Source organism: Nomascus leucogenys, chromosome 21, assembly GCF_006542625.1.
Source record: "Nomascus leucogenys isolate Asia chromosome 21, Asia_NLE_v1, whole genome shotgun sequence".
NCBI lineage: Eukaryota > Metazoa > Chordata > Mammalia > Primates > Hylobatidae > Nomascus > Nomascus leucogenys.
In genome coordinates, this window is record NC_044401.1 from 21,035,910 (window position 1) to 21,062,398 (window position 26,489).

At 42.2% G+C, this 26,489-nt stretch overlaps 1 protein-coding gene and 1 long non-coding RNA gene across 2 annotated transcripts in view; one reads left to right on the top strand and one right to left on the bottom strand.

The window, feature by feature from the left end:
• The window catches only part of LOC115832142, a 115,125-nt gene that overhangs the window by 48,545 nt on the left and 40,091 nt on the right, over positions 1-26,489 (top strand). The gene's annotated exons all lie outside the window — the stretch shown is intronic.
• Positions 1,309-24,765, bottom strand: LOC100587250 (cell cycle control protein 50C). The gene is made up of 6 exons (XM_030801923.1): positions 24,574-24,765; positions 20,401-20,511; positions 16,024-16,125; positions 14,847-14,934; positions 14,270-14,410; positions 1,309-1,553 (listed from the first exon to the last, which is right to left on the bottom strand). Exons 1-6 carry the CDS (start codon positions 24,763-24,765, stop codon positions 1,309-1,311), a joined length of 879 nt encoding a protein of 292 aa, XP_030657783.1.

A 26,489-nucleotide genomic window follows, 5' to 3' on the forward strand; every position in this document is an offset into this window, starting at 1 on the left:
TATTTTTACATTAAGTGAAAAAATTCAGACTTTTATATTTAAGCATGTGTCAGCCTGGGCAACAAGGGAGACCCCATCTCTGAAAAAAAAAAAAAAAAAAAGAGAGAGAGAGAATTAGCTGGGCATGGTGGTGAGTGCCTGCAGTCCAAGCTACTTGAGAGACTGAGGTGGGAAGATCACCTGAATCCAGGAGGTCAAGACTGCAATGAGATGTGACTGCGCCACCGTACTCCAGCCTGGGCAACAGAGCAAGCAGAGCAAGACCCTGTCTCAAAATGTAAATAAAAGTAAAAATAAGCATGTGTCTCCTAAGTTGAACCATATATCCCTAATCATTAGGGCACTAATTCCCACATGCTGGCTTTGTGCCTAAGGGAGGGGGGAACACGGCGTCTTCAGTGCAGAGCCTGTTGCACACCTCGTGTGGATTTGGATGAACTGGACCTGTCCCTTGAGTCCACAGCTCCTGTGGTCTATGATACTTTTCCCTAGAATAAAAGGTTCTATAGTCTCAGTTTTAGTAATTCTTAGTCTATATTTACTTATCAAACTCCTCTCTATTTTCATAGTCTTCCATCTCCTCCCATCCTATCTGGCATGCTTCTCCTCACAGTTTTTTTTAACAGATGTCTAGGCCCAGTGTTATTTAATCTTTCTTTCTTTCTTTTTTCTCTTTTTTTTGAGACGGAGTCTCACTCTGTTGCCCAGGCTAGAGTGCAGTGGCGCGATCTCGGCTCACTGCAACCTCCGCCTCCCGGGTTCAAGTGATTCTCCTGCCTCACCCTCCTGAGTAGCTGGGATAACAGGTATGCGCCACCATGCCTGGCTAATTTTTTTTGTAATTTCAGTAGAGACGTGGTTTCACCATGTTAGTCAGGCTGGTCTCGAACTCCTGACCTCATGATCCGCCTGCCTCGGCCTCCCAGACAGAGAGTCGAGACTGAAAGAAATCTATACAAAAAACAAAAAACAAAAACAAACAAACAAAAACCCTTGCTAAACTAACCTTTATCTTCCTAGTTACATTTCTACAATTGCCATTCTTTGTTCAACCTAGTATATGAGCACTTAGACGTAGGCACTTCTTTTTTAGTCTCCATTTTTCTTGTAAGGGCTCACATGTACATTTAAAGGCATAAAATTCATATGCTTTTCTGTTATTAATCTGTCAGTCCCAGCTGGAGCCTCTGGGAGGGAATAGGAGAATTTTATCCTCCCTTACACTTTTCTTTTTTTGTATACAGATTTGATTGGAAAATAGAACAGTATAGAATGAAATAACTCAACAACCAGCAGCCAGGTTTTCTTTCATCTCCAGAAAGAAAAGTGGTATAAAAGGATACTATAGGTTATGTTGAAACTATAATTACCAGCAGGCAAGCCTTCTATAAAATGGTGTGTTCGATTGAGTCGACCATACAGTTTTTTGAAAGTGGGAAAGGCAGCTGCCCGCATCCACACAATGAAGTCATCATTGAGGAAGCCATTGTTTCTCGGATCCTTTTTATCCAAGTCATAGATAGGCTTGGGCCAGTTTGGGGGCTTTGTGGTTCCTGTGGGAAGAAAATAAGGGATATGATAGAGAAAAAAATCATCTATCCTCTTCAGTTTTCTTTAGAATGTAGAGAATGAAAGAACTTCTGCATTCTTGAAGAAATAGAAATATAAATTATACTTTTTAAAAAAGTGTGTATGTGTGTGTTAGCTACCTGAGTGTGCAACCATGAAAAATACTGGCTTTAAAGATTCTAAGGAAATGATCATGATATTTTCATTAAGTTAATAAAGAGCAGAATATTGGCTGGGTGTGGTGGCTCACGCCTGTAGTCCCAACACTTTGGGAGGCCCAGGTGGGTGGATCACTTGAGGTCAGGAGTTCAAGACCAGCCTGGCCAACATGGTGAAACCTGTTTCTACTAAAAATACAAAAATTAGCTGGGCATGGTGGTGCACTCCTGTAATCCCAGCTACTTGGGAGGGTGAGGCAGGAGAATTGCTTGAACCTGGGAGGTGAAGGTAGCAGTGAGTCAAGATCACACCATTGCATTCCAGCCTGGGCGATAGAGTGAGTAAGACTCCATCTCAAAAAAGAAGAAAAAAAAAAAAGAGCAGACTATCAAATTATATGCATACTGTGTCTTCAACTACATTCAATGCATATAAAGCGTTAAAAAAATAGAACAAGGCCGGGCGCGGTGGCTCAAGCTTGTAATCCCAGCACTTTGGGAGGCCGAGGCGGGCGGATCACAAGGTCAGAAGATCGAGACCATCCTGGCTAACACGGTGAAACCCCGTCTCTACTAAAAATACAAAAAAAAAAAAAAAAAAATAGAACAAAATGATCTTGGTGGTTGCATTCAGTGATAAACATAGGAAATATCTTTTTAAAACTTTTATTGGGAAATATCTTTATTTTATTTAATTTTACTAGTAATCTAAGGATTGCAAATTAAACCAAGATACCATTTTCATCTAAAAATTGGTTAATATTTAACAAGGAAAAAATGACAACCATTGATGAGGCGGTAGAAACGAGAACTCTTTTTTTTTTTTTTTTTTTTGAGAAGGGGTCTCGCTCTGTCACCCACGCTGGAGTGCAGTGGCGCGATCTCGGCTCACTGCAAGCTCCGCCTCCCGGGTTCACGCCATTCTCCTGCCTCAGCCTCTCCGAGTAGCTGGGACTACAGGCGCCCGCCACCACGCCCGGCCAATTTTTTGTATTTTTAGTAGAGACGGGGTTTCACCGTGGTCTTGATCTCCTGACCTCGTGATCCGCCCGCCTCGGCCTCCCAAAGTGCTGGGATTACAAGCGTGAGCCACCGCGCCCGGCCGAAATGAGAACTCTTGTATAGTGCAGATAGGAATGTTAACTTCTTCGGCAATCTAGGAACATGCGTTGAATGCTTTCGTATTTTGCATACATTTTGGCCCAGAAATTCTATTTCTAGGGATATATTCTAAGGAAATAATCATGGCATGAAGATTGGGTTACACAGATGTTCACTGCAGCACTGCATCTAAGAGCTAAAGCTGGAAGGAGAGAGGAGAAATTGGTAAGTGGGAGGAGGTGGAAAGCAGAGGCATTGTGAGCCTGTTCTCAAGTCAGGAAGCCTGGTAGGTTTGGGAGCCGCAGAAATGTTGGAAGCACAGGGTGGAGGGCGGTTCCTGGAGATGAGCCCGTTGAGTTTACTGTCATTCTCACACTTCCCACTTTACAACAGGAAGCATGTTTGTCTCTCCCACTCTATAGGAGACTCTTGAAAACAGTGTCATCCTCATCTGTGTTTTCATTAGCATTGAGTCTAGTGCCTGGCCCATAGTGGTATTAAATAAATGCTTGATAAAGGGATGAAAGATTCCAGTTAAATCTGATGACAAAAACCATACAGAACTGTAAAGAGCTAGTCAGAAAGAGTAAATTGCTTAATGAAATTTTTACTTCCATAAAGCCAGTTTTGTAAAGCCATCCACTATTTGTAGGATGCTAGAATGCTAAATAGAGAGTCACTCTTTCTCAACTCTGACTACTGACTAAACTATGTTCTCCTGAAAGAAACCCAGACCTGTTTTCTAAGCATGGGCTGTGGTGCTTGTAAAAGTATATGTGGAGTGTGGTTGGGTTAATCTGCTGACATATGTTTGTACACTTATATTCCCTTGGGAAATAATCCTCTGCTGCAGCATCTTCTGCAAATATTGTAGAGCCCACTTAATTGGGCTCTTCCCAAGACCTCAATCGCTGATGCTAGAAGAATTTTGATCAAAATTGAAATTGTCTTTGGTGCCTGCACTGTGGTCTTCACCTTCTCTCTACTTTGGCCTGAGCTCGTGACTGAAGGCAGTGTGTCCTATGAGCCACTGACATCAGAATCACCCAGGGGGCTTGTTAAAAATGCAGGTTCAAGCATGTCCTCCCCTACCAACTCCTACTTCTACCCCATCCCATGTCTTCGGAGAGTATGAAAAGTATGGTCTAAGAGACATCAACTTCATTTTCTAAGTTCATTTGGGTCATTTGTATTGATCCATTTATTTATCTATAAGCATTTCTTTTTTTTTAATAAAAATTATTTTTTTCTTGGGAGCATAGATTCAAGATGCCCTGAATCTGTGTTCCTAAACATATCTTTTACAAAACTGCAAAAGACCCAATCTCTTTCTTCAAGGATTTACAGGCTGTGGGCATGACAGGTATATAAACAGATAATTAGAGTATAATGTAACTCTTAACAATAGAGGTAAGAACAAAGTGCGGCAGGAGATGAGAGAAAGCTAAGGGCCCTTTGTGTATAGGCCTATGGTTATGTGGTAAGAAAATGCTACAGAATGTTGCCAAGTCCCTTTTGAAAACAGTAATTCAATTATAGATACAGTAACCATATATATCAGTTTGCCTAGTGCAGTCCCAGTTTGTGTCTGTTGTTCATTATCTCATCTGATTTAGCTTGTATCCCACACAAGGTACATATAATTTCATCCTTCCAGCATCCAGCCATGATCTTAGCTAGTAGTGTATGAGATGTCCATGTGCAGTGAATGGAATGCTTACTTTTACATATGATTATATATGAAAGTCAACCAGAGACCCTTCCCATCAAAACATAATAAAACATATCCCTGTAACCCATGCAAGCTGTTAAGCATTCCAGCCAGTTAGGCAATAGTTTCTTTCTGTGTTAGCCCGTGAGATGTGCGAAGCTGCCAGGCTGCAAATCAATGGGGTCAGTGAGAAACGTGGAAAATTATGGGTTAGGTTATGGGTACATGATGCGTGTGTGGGAACTAGATGCTGAGCAGTCCTGCTGAGAGTAGTTTGAACTCTCTTGCAACAGTGGTTTTGTTACTTTTATTTTATATTTATTTATTGTGAGATGGAGTTTTGCTCTTTCGCCCACACTGAAGTGAAGTTGGCTCACTCCAACCTCCGCTCTCCAGGTTCAAGTGATTCTCCTGCCTCAGCCTCCTGAGTAGTTGGGATTATAGGTGCCTGCCACCAAGCCTGGCTAATTTTTGTATTTTTAGTAGAGATGGGGTTTCACCATGTTGGCCAGGCTGGTCTCGAACTCCTGACCTCAGGTGATCCACCCGCCTTGGCCTTCCAAAGTGCTAGGATTACAGGCGTGAGCCGTCACACCTGTCCTTATTACTTATATGGTATGATTATATAACTATTGTATTGTTTGGTATCAGTTTCCTATTTGCTAATAATTCATTTTAGCTGTGAAGAGCTAAAAAATGGAAAACGCATATTTCATGTAAAGTTCAGTACAGTTTTTTAAGATGATTGAATGTTATACTTGCAATGTTGGTTGATGTTTACCCCCCACCATGGGTACCATGGTGGTCTCAAATGACCATGTGAAAATCAAAAGATATACATCTGCTGAAGAACACTGTAATCTACTTCAAAAGTTTATGCTTATTTTTTAAAGATTATGTCCAAAGACAGGCCGGGCATGGTGGCTCACGCCTGTAATCCCAGCACTTTGGGAGGCCGAGGCGGTTGGATCACGAGGTCAGGAGATTGAGACCATCCTGGCTAACATGGTGAAACCCCGTCACTACTAAAAAATACAAAAAAATTAGCCGGGCGCTGTGGCGGGCGCCTGTAGTCCCAGCTACTGGGGAGGCTGAGGCAGAAGGATGGCATGAACCCGGGAGGCGGAGCTTGCAGTGAGCCGAGATCCCGCCACTGCACTCCAGCCTGGGCAAAAGAGCAAGACTCTGTCTCAAAAAAAAAAAAAAAAAAAAAGATTATGTCCAAAGACAGCAATCTACAGAAGGTCCACTTGTATATCATGTGAGCATGACTTTTCATTTAAATCAAATGAATATCCTTCTAGTTTCGCTTTTTTATTACATGTTGTTTTGTTTTGTTTGTTTGTTTAGAGCCGGGTTGTTGCCATGTTGCTCAGGCTGGACCGGAACTCCTGGGCTCAAACGACCCTCCTCCTCAGCCTCCCTCTCAAGAGCTGAGATTACAGGTGTGCACAGCTGTGCCTAGCTACAGGTTGTTGTTGTTTTCTTTTTTTGTAATCAAAGAGCAGCTTTTAATGTGTTGGCTTAGTGCAAAAATAATTTGTAAATAGTTACATGAGGTCAATTTTATATGAATGTATTCAGATACTTTAAACAGAAAAATCAAATAGGTTAATTATAATAATGATTTGATTTTTGTCGGTTTGATTCTTCATGAAATCAAAGCAAACCTTTTAGAAGTTCAATCTTTGACAATGAAAACTCTGACATTATAAACATTACTGTAAGTTCAGTTACAAAATTCAACAATCGGCCAAGTGCAGTGGCTCATGCCTATAATCCTGGCATTTTGGGAGGCCAAGGAGGGTGGGCCACTTGAGCCCAAGAGTTTGATACCAGGCTGGGCAATATGGTGAAACCCGATCACTACAAAAAAAAAAAAAAAAAAACCCAAAAAAGTTAGCTGGTGTGGTGGCACGCACCTGGAGTCCCAACTACTCAGGAGGCTGAGGTGGGAGAATAGCTTGAGCCAGGGAGGTGGAGGTTGCAGTGAGCCAAGATTGTGCCACTGCACTCTAGCCTGGGCAACACACAGAGACTGTGTCTAAAAAAAAAAAAAACCCAAAAACCAAAAACCCCCTAAACAAAATTCAACAATCAGGTTTAAATTGTTTGGTTCTGTAGTGATAACTGCAAATTTGGTGGAGCACAAAATCAGAGTAAAGATAATGCTCTTAGTAAATTGAGAAATTGACAGAGAAGAAATATACTTAGAATTAGTCGTGGTACATACATAATTCACAATTGTATCTAAACAAGCTACAATATTTTGTTAATCAAATGAAGAGCTGTAGTTGTACAAATTCAAGTATTACTATATATTAACAGTTAGAAAAACTGAATTTTCTTTTTTTTCTTTTTTTTTTTAAATGGAGTCTCACTCCGTCACCCAGGCTGGAGTGCAGTGGCGTGATCTCGGCTCACTGCAATCTCTGCCTCTCAGGTTCAAGCGATTCTCCTGCCTCAGCCTCCCAAGTAACTGGGATTACAGGCACCCAGCACCACGCCCGGCTAATTTTTGTAGTTTTGGTAGAGACAGGGTTTCACCATGTTGGCCAGGCTGGTCTTGAACTCCTGACTTTGTGATCTGCCCCCCTCGGCCTCCCAAAGTGCTGGGATTACAGGCACAAGCCACCACATCCGGCCAAAAAACTGAATTTTCCATTGCAAAATTTTTATAATGACACATGTTAAATTAAACAAATACTTCAATGCGGTAGTATGTGTGGTCTCTCTTTGTTGGGCATCATCAACCAGACAGAATTTTAGAAGGGTTTGAGCCTGTAAATAACTTTTTTCTATATCAAGCCATCTGTCCTACCACAATCCTGAAATTTTTCTGTAAATAAGCCCTCTAACTTTGGTTGCATTTTGTTCAAAATAGTTGAAAATCTTTAAACAAAGTATCTGAAATATGGAATACCAAAAACTCTAGTTTTAGAAGATTTAGAGAATTGTAATTATTGAAAACCACACTTGCAAACAAGAAGACATTGAAATTTACCCATATAAGAGCAAGGGAATAATTGAATACATTACATAATGGGAGTTCACAGTATGTATAAGATTTGATTTTAAAATTCTGTAATTATGCTTTGGAGTATCTCGACATATGTGAAGACTCTTTTGATAGTGCTCTTATTTATTTATTGTTTTTATAGAAACAGGATCTTACAATGTTTCCCAGGCCAGTATCAAACTTCTGGCTTCAAGCAATCTTCCTGCCTTTGCCTCCCAAAGTGTTGGGATTACAGATGCGAGCCACTGCACTTGGCTGTACTTCCAATTGGACAACATTTTCTGTGCCAGAATGATATTATATTGAGAAGGTGTAGGATTTTATCTAAATTTCATGGTGTGCTCCAAAGAACCAAAATGAGAAAAAAAACTTACGTGAAGTCAAAAAGACAGTGCTTATGTCAATATTTGGGTTAAAATAGTAACATATTTCAATAAAAAAATTACAATTTAGAATATCCTCCATTTAGTAAAATTGGCTGTAAGCATAATAGATACCTCAGCACTATAGAATATTTTCTCAATAAATGAAGTTAGGGTCAAAGGAAAAGAGTCAGCTAAAGATGTATACAATTTCCAATTGATTAACCATAAAATGAGACTTTAAAAAAGATTACAGGCCAGGCATGGCGGCTCATGACTGTCATCCCAGCACTTTGAGAGGCTGAGGCAGGAGGATTGCTTATTTATTTATTTATTACATTCAAATCCTTGTCTCAGGAGCATTATTTGAGGCCAGGAGTTCAAGACTAGCCTTGGCAACATAGTGAGACCCTGTCTCTACAAACAATTAAAAAATTAGCCGGGTGGGGGCTGGGCGCGGTGGCTCACGCCTGTAATCCTAGCACTTTGGGAGGTGGAGGTGGGTGGATCACCTGAGGTCAGGTGTTCGAGACCAGCCTGACCAATATGGTGAAACCTTGTCTTTACTAAAAATACAAAAATTAGCTGGGTGTGGTGGCATGCGCCTGTACTCCCAGCTACTTAGGAGGCTGAGACAGGAGAATTGCTTGAACCCGGGAGGAGGAGGTTGCAGTGAGCCAAGATCCTGCCACTGCACTCCAGCCTGGGTGACAGAGCAACACTCTGTCTGGAAAAAAAAAAAAAAATTAGCTGGGTATGGTGGCATTCTCCTGTAGTCCCTGCTACTTGGGGTGGCTGCTAAGTGGGAGGATAGCTTGAGCTTAGGAGGTCAAGGCTGCAGTGAGCTGTCATTGAGCCACTGCACTGCAGCCTGGGCAACAAAGTGAGACCCTGTCTCAAAAAAAAAAAAAAAAAAAAAGCTTACAATTCTGTGAAAAAATTAACAAGGCCTTGGTAAAAAACATAAATAAATTCATTAGAAAAATACACAAGTACGTAATTAAGACAGATATGGCCAAGAAACTCATTAAAGCATGTGAGTATGTATGAAGAATAATTATTCTGATTGTTATCCCTTTTTTAGATTTATTTTTTAAATGCTTAAAAACTCACCTTTTTCTGTGTAAGAACTGGTAACTAAAAATAAAAATAAAAAGATTTACATTTTATTTATTTGTTTTTGATATATTTGTACATATTTATGAGGTGCATGTGAAATTTTGTTACATGCATAGAATGTGTAATGAACATGGTGCATTTTTTTTTTTGATGTGCCACTGGATTTGATTTGCTAGTATTTTGTTGAGGATTTTTGCATCTATGTTCATCAAGGATATTGGCCGATAGTTTCCATTTTTTTTGTTGTGTCCTTGTCTGGTTTTGGTATCAGGATAATAATGCTAGTCTTGCAGAATTAGAGAGTTAGAGAAAGTTCCCTCATCTTCGATTTTTTGGAATAGTTTGAGGAGGATTAGTATTAGTTATTCTTTATACATTTGGTAGGATATTGCAGGAAATCCATCCGATCCTGGCCTTTTCTTTGTTGGAAGATTTTTTTATTACTGACTCAGTCTTGCTACTCATTATTTGTCTGCTCAGGTTTTCTGTTTCTTCCTAATTCAAACTTAGTTCAAACTTGAACAAGTCTGAATCTTTATTGAAACTTAGTTCAAACAAGGTTGTATGTTTCCAGGAATTCGTTTCCTCTAGATTTTCCAGTTTGTTAGCATAAAAGTTTGTTAGCTGTTCATAGTAGTCTCAGATGATCTTTTGTTTTTTTGTGGTATCAGTTGTAATATCTCCTTTTTCATTTCTGATTTTGCTTATTTGAAGCATCTCTCTTCTTTTCTTGGTTAGTCCAGCTAGTGGTTTATCAATTGTATTTATCTCTTCCACACAACAAATCTCAATAAATTTTAAAAAACTGAAATCATACTAAGTATCTTCCTAGACCACAGTGGAATAAAACTAGAAATCAGTTCCAAGAGGAACTCTTGAAACTGTACAAATACATGGAAATTAACATACTCCTGAACAGATTTCTTTTTGATTGGGAGCTGTTGCTGGAGAATTATTGTGTTTCCTTGGAGGTATCCCATTTCCTTGCTTTTTCATGGTTTCTGTATCCTTCCGTTGATATCTGTGCATCTGGTATTACAGTCACAGCTTCCGATTTTTAAATTTTGCTTTTATGAGGGAGGATTTTTTTTAAAGATATGTCTATGGTGTTGGTTGGGTAGGGCACTTTGGCTTTGATTCTGGGTGCATGCAGTAGGATAGTTTTGAAACCTCCTTTGCAAAATTATAACAGTAAGAGAAATCTGACATGGCTGACTATCTTGCTTCTAGCCCCACAGGTTGGCTGCCCCAGCTCATTCCTGGGTGTAGGCCAAGCTAACTTTGGGAGAAGTTTATAGTTTGAGTGGTAATAGTCCTTTCTCAAAATTAAACTGTTCTTACAAAACTAATGAAAGGCTGCCATGTTAGGAGGATGAGAGGGGCTTGAATTCTAAATAATTACCAGCCATTATTTGGAAGTCATAAGGTTTGCAACTTCCCCAGTTACTTGCAGATAACATCACTATTGTAGAACCTGAGATTGGCCTTTTGAGATGTCTTTTCAGGTTTTTGCATTTCTGACAACTGGATGGCCGCACCTGGACCTGCCAAACAGTCCTGTGGCCCTCATCCGGGAACTGACTCAGCACAAGAGGACAGCTTTGATTCCCTATGATTTTATCTCTGACCCAGCCAATCAGCATGTTCCCTATCCTCCCTACCAGGAGGTGGGCCTCCTGCCCACCAAACTGTCTAACTCCTAACCTCCGAGCCTTCGTGGAGATTGATTTGAGTAATAACTCCATTTCCCGTGTGGTGTGGCCAGCCTCAGATCAACTAAAATCTTGCTTTACTGCAATGACACGGTCTCAGTGAGTCAATTTTGTTTACGGAAGGGCGGGAAGAATCCTTTGGGCAGTTACAGTGTTTGATTTCTTTGGCTTTAAACAGCATCCATGGTGTCAGTGATTTCTTCTGTGGCTCAGAGTGTGGTTGTTAGTGGAGGCTGTGGTGAAGTTTTGCTGGGGACTAGGGCACCACCAGGTAGGCCAGTTTTTGGGCCCCAGTGATGGCAGCAGTGAACTGAGCACGGGGGTCCTTGGACCCCAGGATGTACACTGTGACTAGTATTAGGAAGCCCAGGCAGGCTGCTTCTTGGGCCTCCAGATGGCTTGCTCGGGTGCCAGGAATGGCAGTGGTGGGCCAGGTGGATTGATGGGTTCTTGAGTGTCTGGGCAGTGGATGTGGTATGGACAATGGCAGTAGCAGTGGTGGGACAATGCTCTGGGACCCCAGTGGTCCTTGCTGGTGTTGGTGGTAGCTACCATGGGTTGGGCAAGCCAGTTGCCAGACGTGCAGGTGGCATGTGTGGGTGGGTGCCAGCTGTGGTGGTAGCAACAGGTTGAGTGGGCCTAACCTCAGATACTGGGAGGAGTGCTCATGCACCACTGGTGGTGGGCTGGGCTGTGTGGTTCCCAGGCTCCTGGACTATGTGCTCAGGTATTGCAGGGGTTCGAGCCAGGCTGAGGAGTGCCCTCAGGCTCCCCAGTGGTGCATGCAGATGCTGACTGCGGTGGGCCAGGGTGGAGTGACCCCAAGGCCATAGGCAGAATGCTCACGTTGGGCTGTAGACTTCCTAGTGATGAAGGCAGAGTTGTTGTTGTTTTTTTTCTTTTTTTTTTTTTGAGACGAAGTCTCACTCTGCCCAAGCTGGAGTACAGTGGCGCGATCTCAGCTCACTACAACCTCCACCTCCCAGGTTCAAACGATTCTCCTGCCTCAACCTCCTGAGTAAGTAGCTGGGACTACATGCATGCGCCACCATGCCCGGCTACTTTTTGTATTTTTAGTAGAGACGGGGTTTCACTGTGTTGGCCAGGCTGGTCTTGAACTCCTGACCTCATGATACAACCACCTCAGCCTCCGAAAGTGCTGGGATTACAGGCGTGAGCCACTGCGCCTGGCCTGTTTTTCATTGTCGTCCAGGCATTTGAAAACATGGCTGCCCCTCTGCTAGGGCAGATTGCTACCTGTGGCTCCTGTTGCCGCCCAGGCAGCAGGCTCAGGCAGCTGCCCAGGATGCAGTCTGGTATGGGCTGGGCTCTCAAAATGGTGCTGTGCTGCAGCTGCTTAGGACTTTGGAGTTTGTGGGACCCAGCATGAGTTCTCTTTCTGGGGTAATGCCTTCACGCGGTTTCCAGGGAGCTCCCTGTGTTAGTCTCATGGCCCATGAGAGTCAAGGGGCTCTCCCATGACTAGGGTTGTAGGAGTCAGCAGTGGGAATGTGAACTGCTGGAGATCTCTCACTTAACTCTTTTCCCTCACTAGGGGGCCTCCCCAGACTTTCAGCTGATCCCGGCCAAACAGGCCGCCTTTCTTCCCCTCCTTCCTTGCTTTTGGAGCATCTGTTAGAGTAGGTAGTTACGCAGGCAAGAGCAGGGCAGGAGGGGCACCCAACCCAGGAATGTCAGGTGACCATCAGGTGATAGTCAGGTGGTTGTTAAACTGTCTCTGTAAAATAATAATTGCTTGCAGCTGGCGCCAGGTTACCGCAGGCTCCCAGTAGAAAACACCTGAAGCTGGTGATCGTCAGCCTCCCAATAAAATCTCAGGTGTTGGGTGAGGAGGCTCAAGCATATGCACTAAGAGGCAAAATGGAGGCGTTTAACTGATATATGACTTTCCTCTAGGAACACCTGACTGGTAAGGAAAAAAATGCCTCAAATGAGCATGTGCACAACTTTAGTAAACACGCGGGTCGTGTGCCCCGCCTCCCCCTTCCCGCCCAAGTGCTGGCAGGCCATTGTGCGTGCAGACAGCACACCCCAAGGGAAAATCAAGGGAGGAGAGATGCAAATTCCAGAACCACACCAATGTATAAAACCCCAAGTCAAAGGCTGAATAGGGCACTTGGATTTCTCAAGTCGCCCGCTTGGCCCTTTTCCAAGTGTACTTTACTTCCTTTCATTCCTGCACTAAAACTTTTTAATAAACTTTCACTCCTGCTCTAAAACTTGCCTCCTCGGTCTCTCCCTCTGCCTTATGCCCCTTGGCCAAATTCTTTCCTCTAAGGAGGCAACCCCTCCCATCTCGTCTCTGTTGAATTCCAGTATTCTCTTGTAAATTCCAAGAGTGATTACCTACTCACTCTCTGTGGTTCCTGTCTGTGGAAGAAGCAAGTACCAGATACATCTAGTCAGCCATCTTGAAGCCCCCTCCAGGACTCAGCTTATGTTATCTTTTAATGTTTAGATAATAACTGGAGTAGTTTTTTTGTAAGTTGGTGTAATGTACATGCTATTTTAATTTTTGATTTTTTTTTTTTTTTTGACGGAGTCTCACTCTGTCACCCAGGCTGGAATGCAGTGGCACAATCTTGGCTTACTGCAACCTCCACCTCTCAGGTTCAAGCAATTCTCCAGCCTCATCCTCCCAAGTAGCTGGGACTACAGGCACGTACCACCACACCCAGCTAATTTTTTGTATTTTTAGTAGAGACAGAGTTTCACAATCTTGGCCAGGCTAGTCTCAAACTCCTGACCTCAAGCGATCTGCCTGTCTTGGCCTCCCAAGAAAATAGTTTTTAATTGGATTATTTTATAAGTCTATCAATATGATGTCAATTTATTGATTGATAAATAAAAAAGTAAGTATATGGCTATTCAAGTGCCCCTTTCACTCTCTAAAGGGTACCAGTTTGGACAACAAATTCCATGTTCATCCTTATTATAGCTGAAGCAATAAGTATCTTAAACCATTGTCTATTCCCTAATGAAAACTGGAAGAAACCAGGGCATCAAGCATTTCATGTTTTTGATAGGTATGCATTGGAGATGTTCATGGTAGGGAGAGTTAGAACAAAAAGGAGTCAACAAGGAGACAAAGAAGGAGGATTCATAAACATTTCCCCACATGTAAGAAACAAAGTTTTTATAAAGAGGTAAGTGGCCGGGAACAGTGGCTCACGCCTGTAATCCCAGCAGTTTGGGAGGCCGAGGTGGGTGGATCATGAGATCAGGAGATCGAGACCATCCTGGCTAACACGGTGAAACCCGGTCTCTACTAAAAATACAAAAAATTAGCCAGGTGTGGTGGCAGGTGCCTGTAGTCCCAGCTGCTCAGGAGGCTGAGGCAGGAGAATGGCGTGAACCCGGGAGACAGAGCTTGCAGTGAGCCAAGATCGCGCCACTGCACTCCAGCCTGGGTGACAGAGCGAGACTCCGTCTCAAAAAAAAAAAAAAAAAAAAAAAAAAAAAGAGATACGTATATTGAGCTGCTGTATGGATCTTACCTCTAAATTCATCAGCAAGATTCTCGGAACTTGGATTCTGAAATTTGACATATTTATCTGTCCACCACGTAAGTCCACTCTCTAACATTGGCACTTTAATTTGTACAGATGCATTAATGTTGTATGAAAGAATTATGGTGTCTGTAAGGAAATTAAAAATTGTGTTAGAGATGCAGTCTAGCAATTTTGCCACCCTTTGAAGAAATGCAGAACCAGACACAGCTGACAAATAAATCAGGGATTTTGCAGACTCTGAACACGCCTACATGCCATGGATGCTGGAATCACAAGACCATTCTTTTTCCTGCCAAAATTGAGCCAATTATTGAAAAATACCCTTAAGCTCCATTTAACTCATGTTCCTTGACTATTCCTTCAGATTTTTGGCAAGAGAGAAATTATTTGCAAATGACATACTGTACGTCGGTGCTCTGGCTTAGTCCAGATGATGTTTACAGAATTAAAATGGAACAAAACAAAAAACTGCCACTTAGCTTCAGAGGTGAATTTCTGGACATTTAGGTTGTTACACACTCATGAAAGGGTATATACCACGGAGATAGGAAAAGTCACCTACCATTGAACATGCTGTTGGCAATAGCACCACAAGGAACGATGGGGGTCTTATTGTTGGACGTTTTAAATGGGGCACAATCCTCAACAGCCTGGATGCAAGAGGATACAGCAATCAGAAATGCTTTTGGTAAACTCTCTTAGAATGTTAAAAGTGAGAACACTGGCAATGTAAATCACCCCCCAGTGACTTATTGGCAGTGACTAAGATTACAGGCTGCTACCTGGTTTTCCTAGGCCTCTGGTTCACTTAGACTGGGACATTTTTGTGTTTTGGAGATATGTATGTGTGTGGGTGTGTGTCTCTGTGTTTTTTCCTCATTAATAATACATAGCATACCAAAAATGTCTGCAAGAAGGAACTTAACCTCACTGTCGGTGCTATATAATGTGCTAAACCTATAATGAAGTACATTTTTAAAACCTCTTTTTATTGACATGTAGCTTATTTTATTTTAGTGGTTTAAAACAGTAACAACTTATTTTTCACTTGTATCACCATCTAATGGGGTTGTGGAGGTGGGGAGACTTTGTTCCACACTATCTCTCAGGGCCTCGGCAATATTGAAGTATTACATTCGGAAAAGTACAAAAATCATGAGTCTACGACTAGATGACTTATCACAGGGAATCCATCCACACAACTACCAAATACATTTTTAAAAGAGTGGTTGCTAAAAATCACTTCAGTATAATGTCGCTATGGAAAAAATTTCATTCTAGCTTTTTTTGCTAGCACGCTGACTGTCATCTACCAAGAGTAAAAATGTATAATCATAGGTTTGAAAAGGTATTCGATTAAAGCAAAAGGCTTTTACTCAATCGAATAGAGCCCAATTTCCTTAAAGTAGGCTGGATTGAAGGCCCCAGTGATAGGAAGGACAATGGTACTTAGGCTCAGCCAGGCTGAGACTAACTACTCAAGGTTGCTATCAAAATGGTGCATGAAAGGATAACTGTTCAGTTGGACAAGATTCACATCACTGCTCTGAAGAGGGAAAGTGCTACTTTTTAATAACAGTTATCCTGACTACCCAGTCCCTTCAATTTACACAAGAATGAAATCAGCATTTCTGTTTTGTAGCATTTTAGTTTATTTTCCATCTCCTCTTTTAGACTGAAAAATCCACTTGGTTTAAAAAAAGAAAAAGAGTATTATACCAGATTAAATCAAGCCTTACTTTCACATCTTTGCCCACCAGTTGTGTATCACTTCTGGATCGAATATATCGATACAGGTTCTGATAGAAGCCATACAATTTGTAGTACATATAAACATTACCCTGTGTGGGAGAAAAGCAAGAAGAAGAGAGTAAGAAAAATTAACTGGAATATTAATAAACATGGACAGGAAGTTTTAAAATAAAAGCACAGAAAAAATTGGTAGGAACTCAAAGCCTATTTATGGGAAATAGAAACCCAATAAATCATTTAAAAAAAATCAATTTTGGGGCTGGGCACAGCGGCTCACGCCTATAATCCCAGTGCTTTGGGAGGCCAAGGCAGGAGAATCACTTGAGGCCAGGAGTTTGAGACCAGCTTGGGCAATGTAGCAAAACCCTGTCTCTACAAAAAAAGAAAAAAAGAAAAATTAGGCTGATGTGGCATGCGCCTATAGTTCCAGCTACTCCAGAGGCTGAGGAGAGGATCCTTTGAGCCCAGAAGTTCAAAGTTAGAGTGAGCTATGATCGTGGCATTGCATTCTAGCCTGGGTGACAGAGTGAGACCCTGTCTCAAAAACAAAAAAAAAATTTTACATTGGGAAAACCTGGTCTATACAGAATTGTTGGAATAACTAAATAACTATTTTTGCATGTTTTTTTAAGGGCTGCTGCATTCTTGCCATGAAAAATTTTTATAATCAAGCATATTTTCAATATATAAAATTTGGTTTTATAAATGTTGTCATTTCCCAGAAATATGAGGAAAAATGCTTTGCCTAGAGGTTGGGTTGACACCAAAAATCACATGATTTTACAGCAAATCTGTGAAAAAGAATTTAAAATTCAAGCCATTGAGCATATTTAGGTGCATGTGTACGTTGAGCATGTGAAAGCATGAGACTGGAAGCTACTTGCAGTCCCACTCTAGAAATTTTTTTTGTAATTTATTTCTTTTTCTTTTTTTTTTTTTTTTTTGAGATGGAGTCTTGCTCTGTTGCCCAGGCTGGAGTGCAGTGGCGCGATCTCGGCTCACTGCAAGCTCCGCCTCCCGGGTTCATGCCGTTCTCCTGCCTCAGCCTTCTAAGCAGCTGGGACTACAGGTGCCCGCCACCACGCCCGGCTAATTTTTTGTATTTTTAGTAGAGACGGGGTTTCACAGTCTTAGCCAAGATGGTCTCAATCTCCTGACCTCGTGATCCACCTGCCTTGGCTTCCCAAAGTGCAGGGATTATAGGCGTGAGCCACCGTGCCTGGCCTAGAATTTTTGTTTTTTTAATCTCTATGATCTAACGCAGTACCTGGCACATAATACTTGCTTAAGAAATGGTGAACTATTTGTTATAGAGAAAAAGATGGAATAATTCACTGATCCAAAAGAAAGAAGGTGATTTTCACCCTAGCCATGAGGAGCCTTGTTGTCATGAGAGATATGTTTTTCATGTATGCTGCCATGTAAGTAAGGCTGCCCAGTCACAACCTACCACCATGGTTCCACCTTTATGGTAATATATTAAGGCCCTGGAAATTCTCCAGGCAGACTTGATACAGTTTTATTAATAGCACATATGGAAATATCCATATGGATTTAACTAACATATTCATAGATTTTACTAACAGCACATATAGAAATGTCCGGTGTAGCTGTTTAAAATTAATACACTCCATAACTTCAAAATAATGAAGACCTGCATCTGAAAATATAAAAGCCTAAGTTTTATTAAGTGCTTGCCATGTGTTAGGTGCTATATTCAGTGCTAGAAGTACAAAAGCATTCCTTTACAAGTCCCTGAGTCCATTGATTCTTTTACCCTGTGCAAAAACAGCATTTTGGAAAGGCTTTGGCCTTATTTCCTAAGGACCTTAAAGAGCATCTTCTTTAAGATGAGCATGGAAAATGGGAGGTGGTATCCATGGTAAACAGGGAAGGAAAGTCATGGTAAATGTGGCCAGCTTTAGAATGCAAGAAAGGCTGAAGAGCTCAGTCACTTGTAAGAGAATAATTTCTGGAACACTGAAAAAGGGAGATGCTGGGCCATGATGAAGAAGCAGGCAGCATTATCGTCAACAGGGAGTGTTGGCATGAAGGCAAGCAAGCCAGGCTTAGTGGGAAGGACCCATTACGTTTCCTCATCCAAAGCAGGAACGTCTATTGTTGACCCATGACTACAGAAAATATGAAATCCACAGAATGGAATTTACCATACATTTTCTTGGAAGCTAAAAAGAGAATTCTACTTCATCAGAGTTATATGTTCACATATATGACAAAATAAACAGGCAAAGAACACTCAGCACACTAGGGACTGGAGTGTTTCAATAGTCTCTTTTCAGTGATTCTTTGTCCAAGATTTAGCTGAACAAGGCCTCCAAGATCATCTTCTTGATGATCCCTGGAGGCACAATTCACTTTATGGTATTTCTTCTCTTTAAATTCAGTGGCACTTTGTGCAGGATTTCTTTGCTTATTTTAAGACAGAGTCTTGCGTGGATTCATTGCTCTGGTTCCCCATGTGTCATGCATGGTAGCTGCCGAGCTGAAGGCCCTGTGATTGCTCTAAGTAGTTTAGTTGGGTTTTTATGAGAAGGCTCTGCCTGAAGGGAATGGTTAGCAGCTGGTAACACTTCATTTGCTGTTTTGAGGACACTGACCGATGGGAATTGAAGCCCTTTTGGATTCTTTTTTTTCCAAAAACTTTAGCATTTCTGAGCCCTCAAAACGAAAGGAGAGAGGAAAGAAGAAAGGAAGGAAGGAGGGCAGCAAGAGAGGGTGAAGAGAGTGAGGGAGGAAGGGCCAAGACGGCAATGCATTCTTAAAGTTTCAGCAAGGCTGACAGGAAGTCCCCAAAGACACCCATCAGAAGAGTCCCCACTCCCAGGAAAGAACCTACCTCGATGTCCCTGCTGTGCTCAGCCACTGGCTGAGGTGGCTGTGGAAGCATGACCTTGGTGCAAACACACGGTGATTTCAGAGCACAGCAGCTGGAGATATCCCTCAATTACACTCCCTGCAGTAGATCTGAGAGGAGCCTTTTCATGACCTCCACAGTCTTACTTGTTAGTCAAGACTTAATCAAATGAAAAATTTGATTTCCTTCAACTCCTCAAATGTACTTTAAGGTCCTGTTCTGTTTCTGGACTCTACACTTTTCCCCCCTGCAGCATCCTCCACACTGAACCGGTCCCCCATCCTTCCCCTTCGTAAGTGACTCTACATGGGCTGAATCTAGGTACAGGGAGGCCTTCTCTTGAGCTGCCCACTAAGCATTCTACCCCAAGGCCCTGCTCCCACCTCAAATTCAGCTGGTTCTAAACCAGACTCATCATCTCCTGAAAAATATTCCTCACTTATCTCCTTCCCTCCCTCCTTCATTCTCTCCTCCCCTCCCCTTTCTAAGTGTCAGAGCTCTCCCAGCCTCCTCCTGCTCCTTCCCCATTTCCCCTCAGAGGCTTCGCCCAGTAAATCTCTCCGATGTCTAACCCTGTCTTGGCATCTGCTTCCCAGAGGACTTGACTAACATGAGACTTAAATCAGCCCATGAATGGGGACTTTTCTCAATATTTCTTTGGCAATTCTCACAGTGCCGGACAGCCAGACTGTCTCCTTGGGAATTAGGTAATTGCACATGCAGAATGACTTCAGGAGACCCAAGGAAGGTTTTCCCAAGTGTGTGATCCCTGATACCAACCTACTATGTAACCTTAGCCGAGTTACTTCACCTCTTAGCCCATTAATTTTCTCACTATAAAATGAGTGGTTAGGCCGGGCGCAGTGGCTCACGCTTGTAATCCCAGCACTTTGGGAGGCTGAGGCGGGCGGATCACGAGGTCAGGAGATTGAGACCATCTTGGCTAACATGGTGAAATCCCGTCTCTACTAAAAATACAAAAAAAAATTAGCCAGGTGTGGTGGCGGGCGCCTGTAGTCCCAGCTACTCGGGAGGCTGAGGCAGGAGAATGGTGCAAACCCGGGAGGCGGAGCTTGTGGTGAGCCGAGATCACGCCACTGCACTCCAGCCTGGGCGACAGAGCAAGACTCCGTCTCAAAAATAAAATAAAATAAAATAAAAAATAAAATGAGTGGTTAAATTCAATGTAAATTCACACACAGTCCCTGTTCTGATATTTAGAGTAAAACCTGTTTGGTAGATAAGATTTATGTTACAAAGTTGGATAGGTAAAGAATCTTGCAACTTAGAAACAAAGGAGGAGAATAATACTCAAAAAGGAGGGAGGGGATATGAACTCAACAATCTTTCGGATTCACCACCATCATCCTGCTTTATGTTTTATATTTTCAGTTTTGGAAAGCATTTCATGGTAATTGTGAACTTACTGCCAAGTGTTACATAGGAATAGATCAGTGTAAAGTCAAATGAGTTTTTGAATTTCACCTACCATCATTTTTCCTGAAAGGTAAAAGGGAATAGAGCAGGTGCATTCCTTGTCAAAATTAGAGGCATTTTCTCGAAGTTTTGCACAATTTGCACATGTTCTTGTGTAATTAATCTGTCAGGCAAGGAAAAAAAATGATTAATTAAAAAGTTACATGGGTACATATCTTAAAATTCAAATCTGGAGTCCACCCAAGTCTCCGCCTGTCTGGGTCAGGGGCATGGAGTCTAGGACACGAATGGGGCAGCCCACTGTGCAGGGCCAGTATTTCTGGGGATGTTCAGGAGGTGTGGGCCTTCCCACAGTCTTTCTTCTGGGGACTTGGCAGCATTTTGCCACTGGCCCAGAGTTCGGTGTTTCTGTTGCCTATTTATATAACCTGTTGTGATGAAGCTTTACCCTCGATCATAAAGAGGTGTCAGTTGCTAGGAAGGTATTAGTCAATGACTCATGAGAACTAGGCTTACAGCCTGAGTCTAATCAACTTTATGGGGAAGTCACTTCACTGTTTTTCCATTCTATTGTATGGAAAATATTTATACTAGTGAATTATTCTACATGGCATCCAGAGGAAGTTATTCAAAATGACCAAACAGAAAAAGAAATGTTTCCAAAATGTAAGATTATTGACGTATGTTGAATTATTCTGATTCTAAAATGCTGTTGCATTCTGTTTTTTAAAAGTAAAATTCTGTGAAAAATGGTTTAATGGACTCCTTAAAAAAAGGAAAATAAAGGGTAGTATGTCCCAAATGGGTGGCTCATGTGAGCTCTGGCTGAGGCACTGAGTTCTGTGAAGATGCAGCTAGAAGAGTAAGGAGGAGAGGCTCAGGCGGGTGGGCACAGGGCTGCACTGCTGCCTTATCTGCAAGAATGTTCATCTCAGGGGCCCTGGGGCTGTCCTGGATGCTGCAGTGGGCTGCTTCTGGCTTGCTCTCACTGTGTTGAGGAGTGATTAGACGATTATGGGAGTGCGGAGGAGCAGGGAAGCAAGGGAGTGGCTTTCCCCTTGGTAAGGTGCTAGTAGAGGTTAGGATTCTTTTGAAGAGAAGACTAACGAGGAAGACAGAAGGAATCTTACGTCCTTGTAAAGCTACTAAGGGTTTTGAAGCCCAAAGGTGAAGTGTGAACACTAAATTGAAGATTAGTGAAAATGCTACACTTCATTGTACTTAGATGCTTATATGTAGCTAAATCATTCTTTAAATACACAGCAAGGCTTGAACTATTATTTTGAAAATATTTATGCCATTTCTGTTTGTAGACTACATTTCAATTTATAAAAAGCATTAAAGAACAAGGCTGTATCCCAATGGAGTGACAACATACTGAATGGTGACTGAGGAAACTGGGGCTCTAGTTCAGCCAATCTCTGACCTTGAGTTAAGTGCTTAACCTCTAGGGCCCACATTTTGCCCATCAGCATCATTTCATGCAGCAATTAATTGATCTGTGAGGTCATTGTAGTATACATGCTACTTCGTTAATTTCTCTTGTGAGTTTTATCAATGTAGTACTCAAGAAAATATTTCATGACCAAATAATTTTTGAGTAGTTGATATCTATGGTGCTTTCTTGCCTAAAAAGTATCCCTTATCTATTGTCTATGCAATGACAGTATCCTCAGTTTGCTACTGGAGTGGACTTGTACATGAATAGCTATGAGATGGAGCAAAGATCACAGTCTGCTCCTCATAGAATTTTGGAGAGGCAGAAATTATTCTTGTTTAAAGTGAACTGCAGAGAGAGCACATCCTTGTGTCCCAGGGCTGAGTGAAAAGAGGAAAGACTAACTCAGAAGTCTTTTCTATGATGTTTGTGCCTGATCACATTGGCCTGGAATGTGCACTGTATATTATCACCCAATGATACACTGCTTAATGAAACACTGGTTTTTGAGTATAAAAATGAAGTGTCAGAAGCAATCCTATCTGAAGCAACTAAAGAAACAATGTTAGTTGGAAAATGCCCATAGATTTCATGAGATAAAAGCATTCTGTTTGTGGAGTGGCCATGACCAATAGTTGGTATTGGAATGAGGTCACCTTCTCATGCATGGGTACCTCTTAGTGAAGGCTGCACTCCACAATGGGTGGGCGGGGGGCAGAGTTGCAAGGGAGGAAGTAAGAAGGACATGGAAGGAAGAACCAGAACGAAAGGGATTGGTGAGGAAGAAAGTAGAAAAGTAAATTGCATGAACTCTGTGGAAATGGACATCAACGTTGTAAGCCCATTCCTCTGCTATCCCCTTCAGCAAGGCAAGATTCATCTCCTCCTGCCATTTTGCCTGTGCCACATGGTGGAGCCTGGTGGGAGTTTACATATAACACTGGAGGTCTTGCTGTCATTTAATTCCTAGGGAGATAAGCAGTGGGACCTGGAAGTGGGGAGGAAAAAATGTTAGAGAGGCAACAGAGCAGTGTGCTTTGGGAGGAGGAGTAGAGCCTGAAAAGACATTTTCCTCTTTGGGTTCCGCACTATCTGCCCTAGTCCATTCTTTCAATAAGTGTGTGCCTATCACATACTGGACAATGTGCAAGGAAGGGGGTGGTGACGCAGTGAACAGCCAGCCATGGCTAAGCTCTCTGTTCTTACCGCATACTATTTTACCTATTCTGTTCTCAGCTCATTGAGGGCACGAATCCACTCTTCCTCATCTTACTCATCTGCATAGTCAACAGAACCCTTAGGCACCTTCAGACATTCATAAATTTTATTTTATTTTGAGATGGAGTCTCGCTGTGTCACCCAGGCTGGAGTGCAGTGGTGCGATCTTTGTTCATTGCAACCTCTGCCTCCCAGGTTCAAGTGATTCTCCTGCCTCAGCCTCCCGAGTAGCTGGAATTACAGGCATGCGCCACCATGCCCGGCTAATTTTTGTATTTTTAGTAGAGACGGGGTTTCACCATGTTGGCCAGGCTGGTCTCGAACTCCTGACCTCAGGTGATTCGCCTGCCTTAGCCTCCCAAAGTGCTGGGATTACAGGCATGAGCCACCGTACCCAGCTGACTTTCATAAATTTTAAACCAATGTTGGTAGACTTGGCCTTAATCTTAATTTTGCCAGTAGCCATGTCGGGAGAGGGAATAGATCAGCTTTCCATGGTTACTTCTTTCAGAGTGGAGCTCATGCGGTCTGGGATGTCCAGAAATCTGCCTGGAGTTGGTATGGATGAAACATATACTTAAGAATTAGACTGAATATGGGCATGGCCAATCAAACATTAGACCAGCTCTTGTCTTCCCTCTCTAGACCAGCTTTGGGGATTCTCATCCTCCAACAGCTTGTTAAGTTGGCAAAAGGCTTGTGCCTGAGAGGTCTGCCCTTAGCATCAGCTTTTCTCACTCTGAGTAGAACTTAGCTTTGCTAAATATCCTTAAGATGCCAGAAAGACTTGGGCTTTTGTCTTTCCTGGATCTCAGAGGGAGATCATTTGCAAAGGGAAAGACACAATGCTTGAAAGTGGGGCAATATTGAAGATCTGTATCTTGGACACTTTGCTTTTTTTATCAATATGACTCATGGGTCTCTGGCAGTCATGTGGCCTTGACTCTCCTTCCCCTATTAGTCACTTGCTCTCTTCCCTGCCAGCATAAAAAAAAAAAAAGCTTCAGCCAGGCATGGTGGCTCACGCCTGTAATCCCAGCACTTTGGGAGGCTGAGGTGGGCAGATCATGAGGTCAGGAGTTCAAGACCAGCCTGGCAAACATGGTGAAACCCCATCTCTATTAAAAATACAAAAAAATTAGCCGGGTGTGGTGGCAGGCGCCTGTAATCCCAGCTACTAGGGAGGCTGAGGCAGTAGAATTGCTTGAACCCAGGAGGTGGAGGTTGCAGTGAGCCAAGGTTGTGCCACTGCACTGCAGCCTGGGCGACAGAGCAAGACTCTGTCTCGGAAAAAAAAAAAAAAAAAGCTTCTAACTTTGTCAATCCCTTGTACACAAATATGTCTGAGCTCACTGGCATGAGAGTAACTGCCCTCAAGAGGGAGCAGGGATGAACAAAGCCACTCTACACAGGCTCTGTCACCATCTGTGCTTGCCAGCAGAAACAGGGATGTTCCCGTCTTATCCAGACCTTCTTGAGGGGCTGTGTTCTCAAACTAACCATTCTCATGTATGGTGCCAAAGCTGAAAATTCTCAGAAACTGCATTCAGATCGTAAGATGAGACAAACCTCTATTTCCTGAGTGCTCCTTGCAGACAATATAAGGATGATGCCCATACAAAGGCAGAATATTCCTGTTGCGAAAAAGACAAAGTGAACTCTCCTGGCCGTGAAATATAGCCGGTGGGCGGGTAACTCCTGCTGCTTCAGGGCAGAGTTGTCTGGTAATCTGGACAGGCAATGCTGTGGTCTCTCCTCCATTTTGGTCCTGCAGGTGACTCAGATACTTTTGGGACATTTAGAACATTTTTACTTCATAGTAATACCACATAATGGTAATGTGAAATGAATTATGTGAACCCCTTCCTTTGAAGTTGCAAAGTCTTTCTGCTTCCCAGATTATTCCTTAACCAGACCTGGTATTTAGCAGGAGCTCAGCTCTCTCCAACCAGCCATTACTGAGTATAACTGACTTAGGCTCAAAAAGGTTCTTGTGCTAAATGTCATGCCTAGGATGGATAGTCCCCGGCAAAGGTCTGCAGAAACCAACATCTGGTGACACTAGGAAGCAATCACGATGGGCTATTTCTGGGATTTGGTGAGTAATTCAAGGCAAGCCCTTCCTGAGAGGGGGAAATGGATTTATCTTTAGGAACTTGCCTAAATCCTTGGAGATTAATACAAAAAATAAAAGTTAGGGCTGTCAGCTTTTCTCCAAATGTGGCTGTCGCTTAACATGAATATAAACTAAACTGGAAAAATGCTTTCAGATCATAGCTAACTTTGCTATTTGTGATAATGAGGAAGAGAGCAGCAAACAGGGAATTGTAGAACACAGATGTCTCATCTCAGCAGCTTCCAATTTTTTTTTATCCATAAAAAAGGCTCTAGTAGAAAATGTAGATTAAAAACATCTCCTCCTAACCTCTCTTAAGTGCATGCTTTGGAGTAGCCCAAATGAGGCAAGAGAAAGGAAGAGGAAGATAATCAACGAGATGTTCAATATTGAAGTACAGTATTAGGTCTGGTTTTGGGTTTCTTCGCTTGTTAGAAATCCACTAACATTATTTTCCTTAGGCCATTAATAATTAATAATTACTTCTTTTAAAACTGGCATTTAGGATTTAGAATTAGAATTTTTAAAATTAGGGAGCATGTGAATTTCTAATCTTCCCTTTTAATTTACATTAGTCAGAGAAGCCATCCTGGACTATTTTTGTATCAAAGAAAATAATGACTTTGGCAAATGTACCTAGTTTGAAAGAATACAAAATTGATGCAAATGCTTACACTAGGAAGTTTCCAGTTCAGAGTTAAAGCTTTCCACTTACAAACTGTATATAAAGCAAAATACCAACGGGAAATTTTCAGCATGACATTTGAATCTAATTTGGAGGTAGCAACTAGTACAGTTGTTGGTATCAGACAGCCTTGTGAGAGAAGATGGCAGTGAACACTTCTAGTTAACATTTACCATTTGTTTTACTAAACAAACATGGTCAAGAGCTTGGGTTTAAAAGGCAGTAAAAGGCTATGAGATTAGATTATAAGACCAGGGTTGACCTACACAACATTGGGGTATGTTTGTGATTCAAATACTTATTCCAACATTGGATTGGATGGGATTATATCACATAGATAATGCCTAGCAAGAGGGTAATTACAGCAAAAAACCAATGAGAATAGTATTTCTTAGACTGTTTATAAAACAACAAAACCAACTAACTCGAATCCCAGGCTAAAAGGAGCTTCACAGGTAGTGTATTACTCAGGGTTCACCAGAGACACAGAACCAATAGGAGATTATATGATCATATATGTATATTACAAGGAATTGGCTCACATGATTATGGGGCTGACAAGCCCAAAATCTGCAGAGCTGATGTCCCAATTCAAGTCTGAAGGCCAACAGGCTGCCATAGAACCAGGAAGAGCCAATGTTTCAGTTAGAAGGCAGTCAGGCAGAATTCTCTTGGGGGGTTGGG

Excerpts from the sequence above, each read along its gene's own strand:
- LOC100587250 (XM_030801923.1), bottom strand. The coding sequence starts at position 24,765 with ATGGAGGAGAGACCACAGCATTGCCTGTCCAGATTACCAGACAACTCT. Across the intron at positions 14,411-14,846 it reads TGCCAACAGCATGTTCAATG|ACACCATAATTCTTTCATAC; the intron begins GTAGGTGACTTT and ends ATTTCCTTACAG. Across the intron at positions 1,554-14,269 it reads TCTTGCTGATGAATTTAGAG|GAACCACAAAGCCCCCAAAC; the intron begins GTAAGATCCATA and ends TTCTTCCCACAG.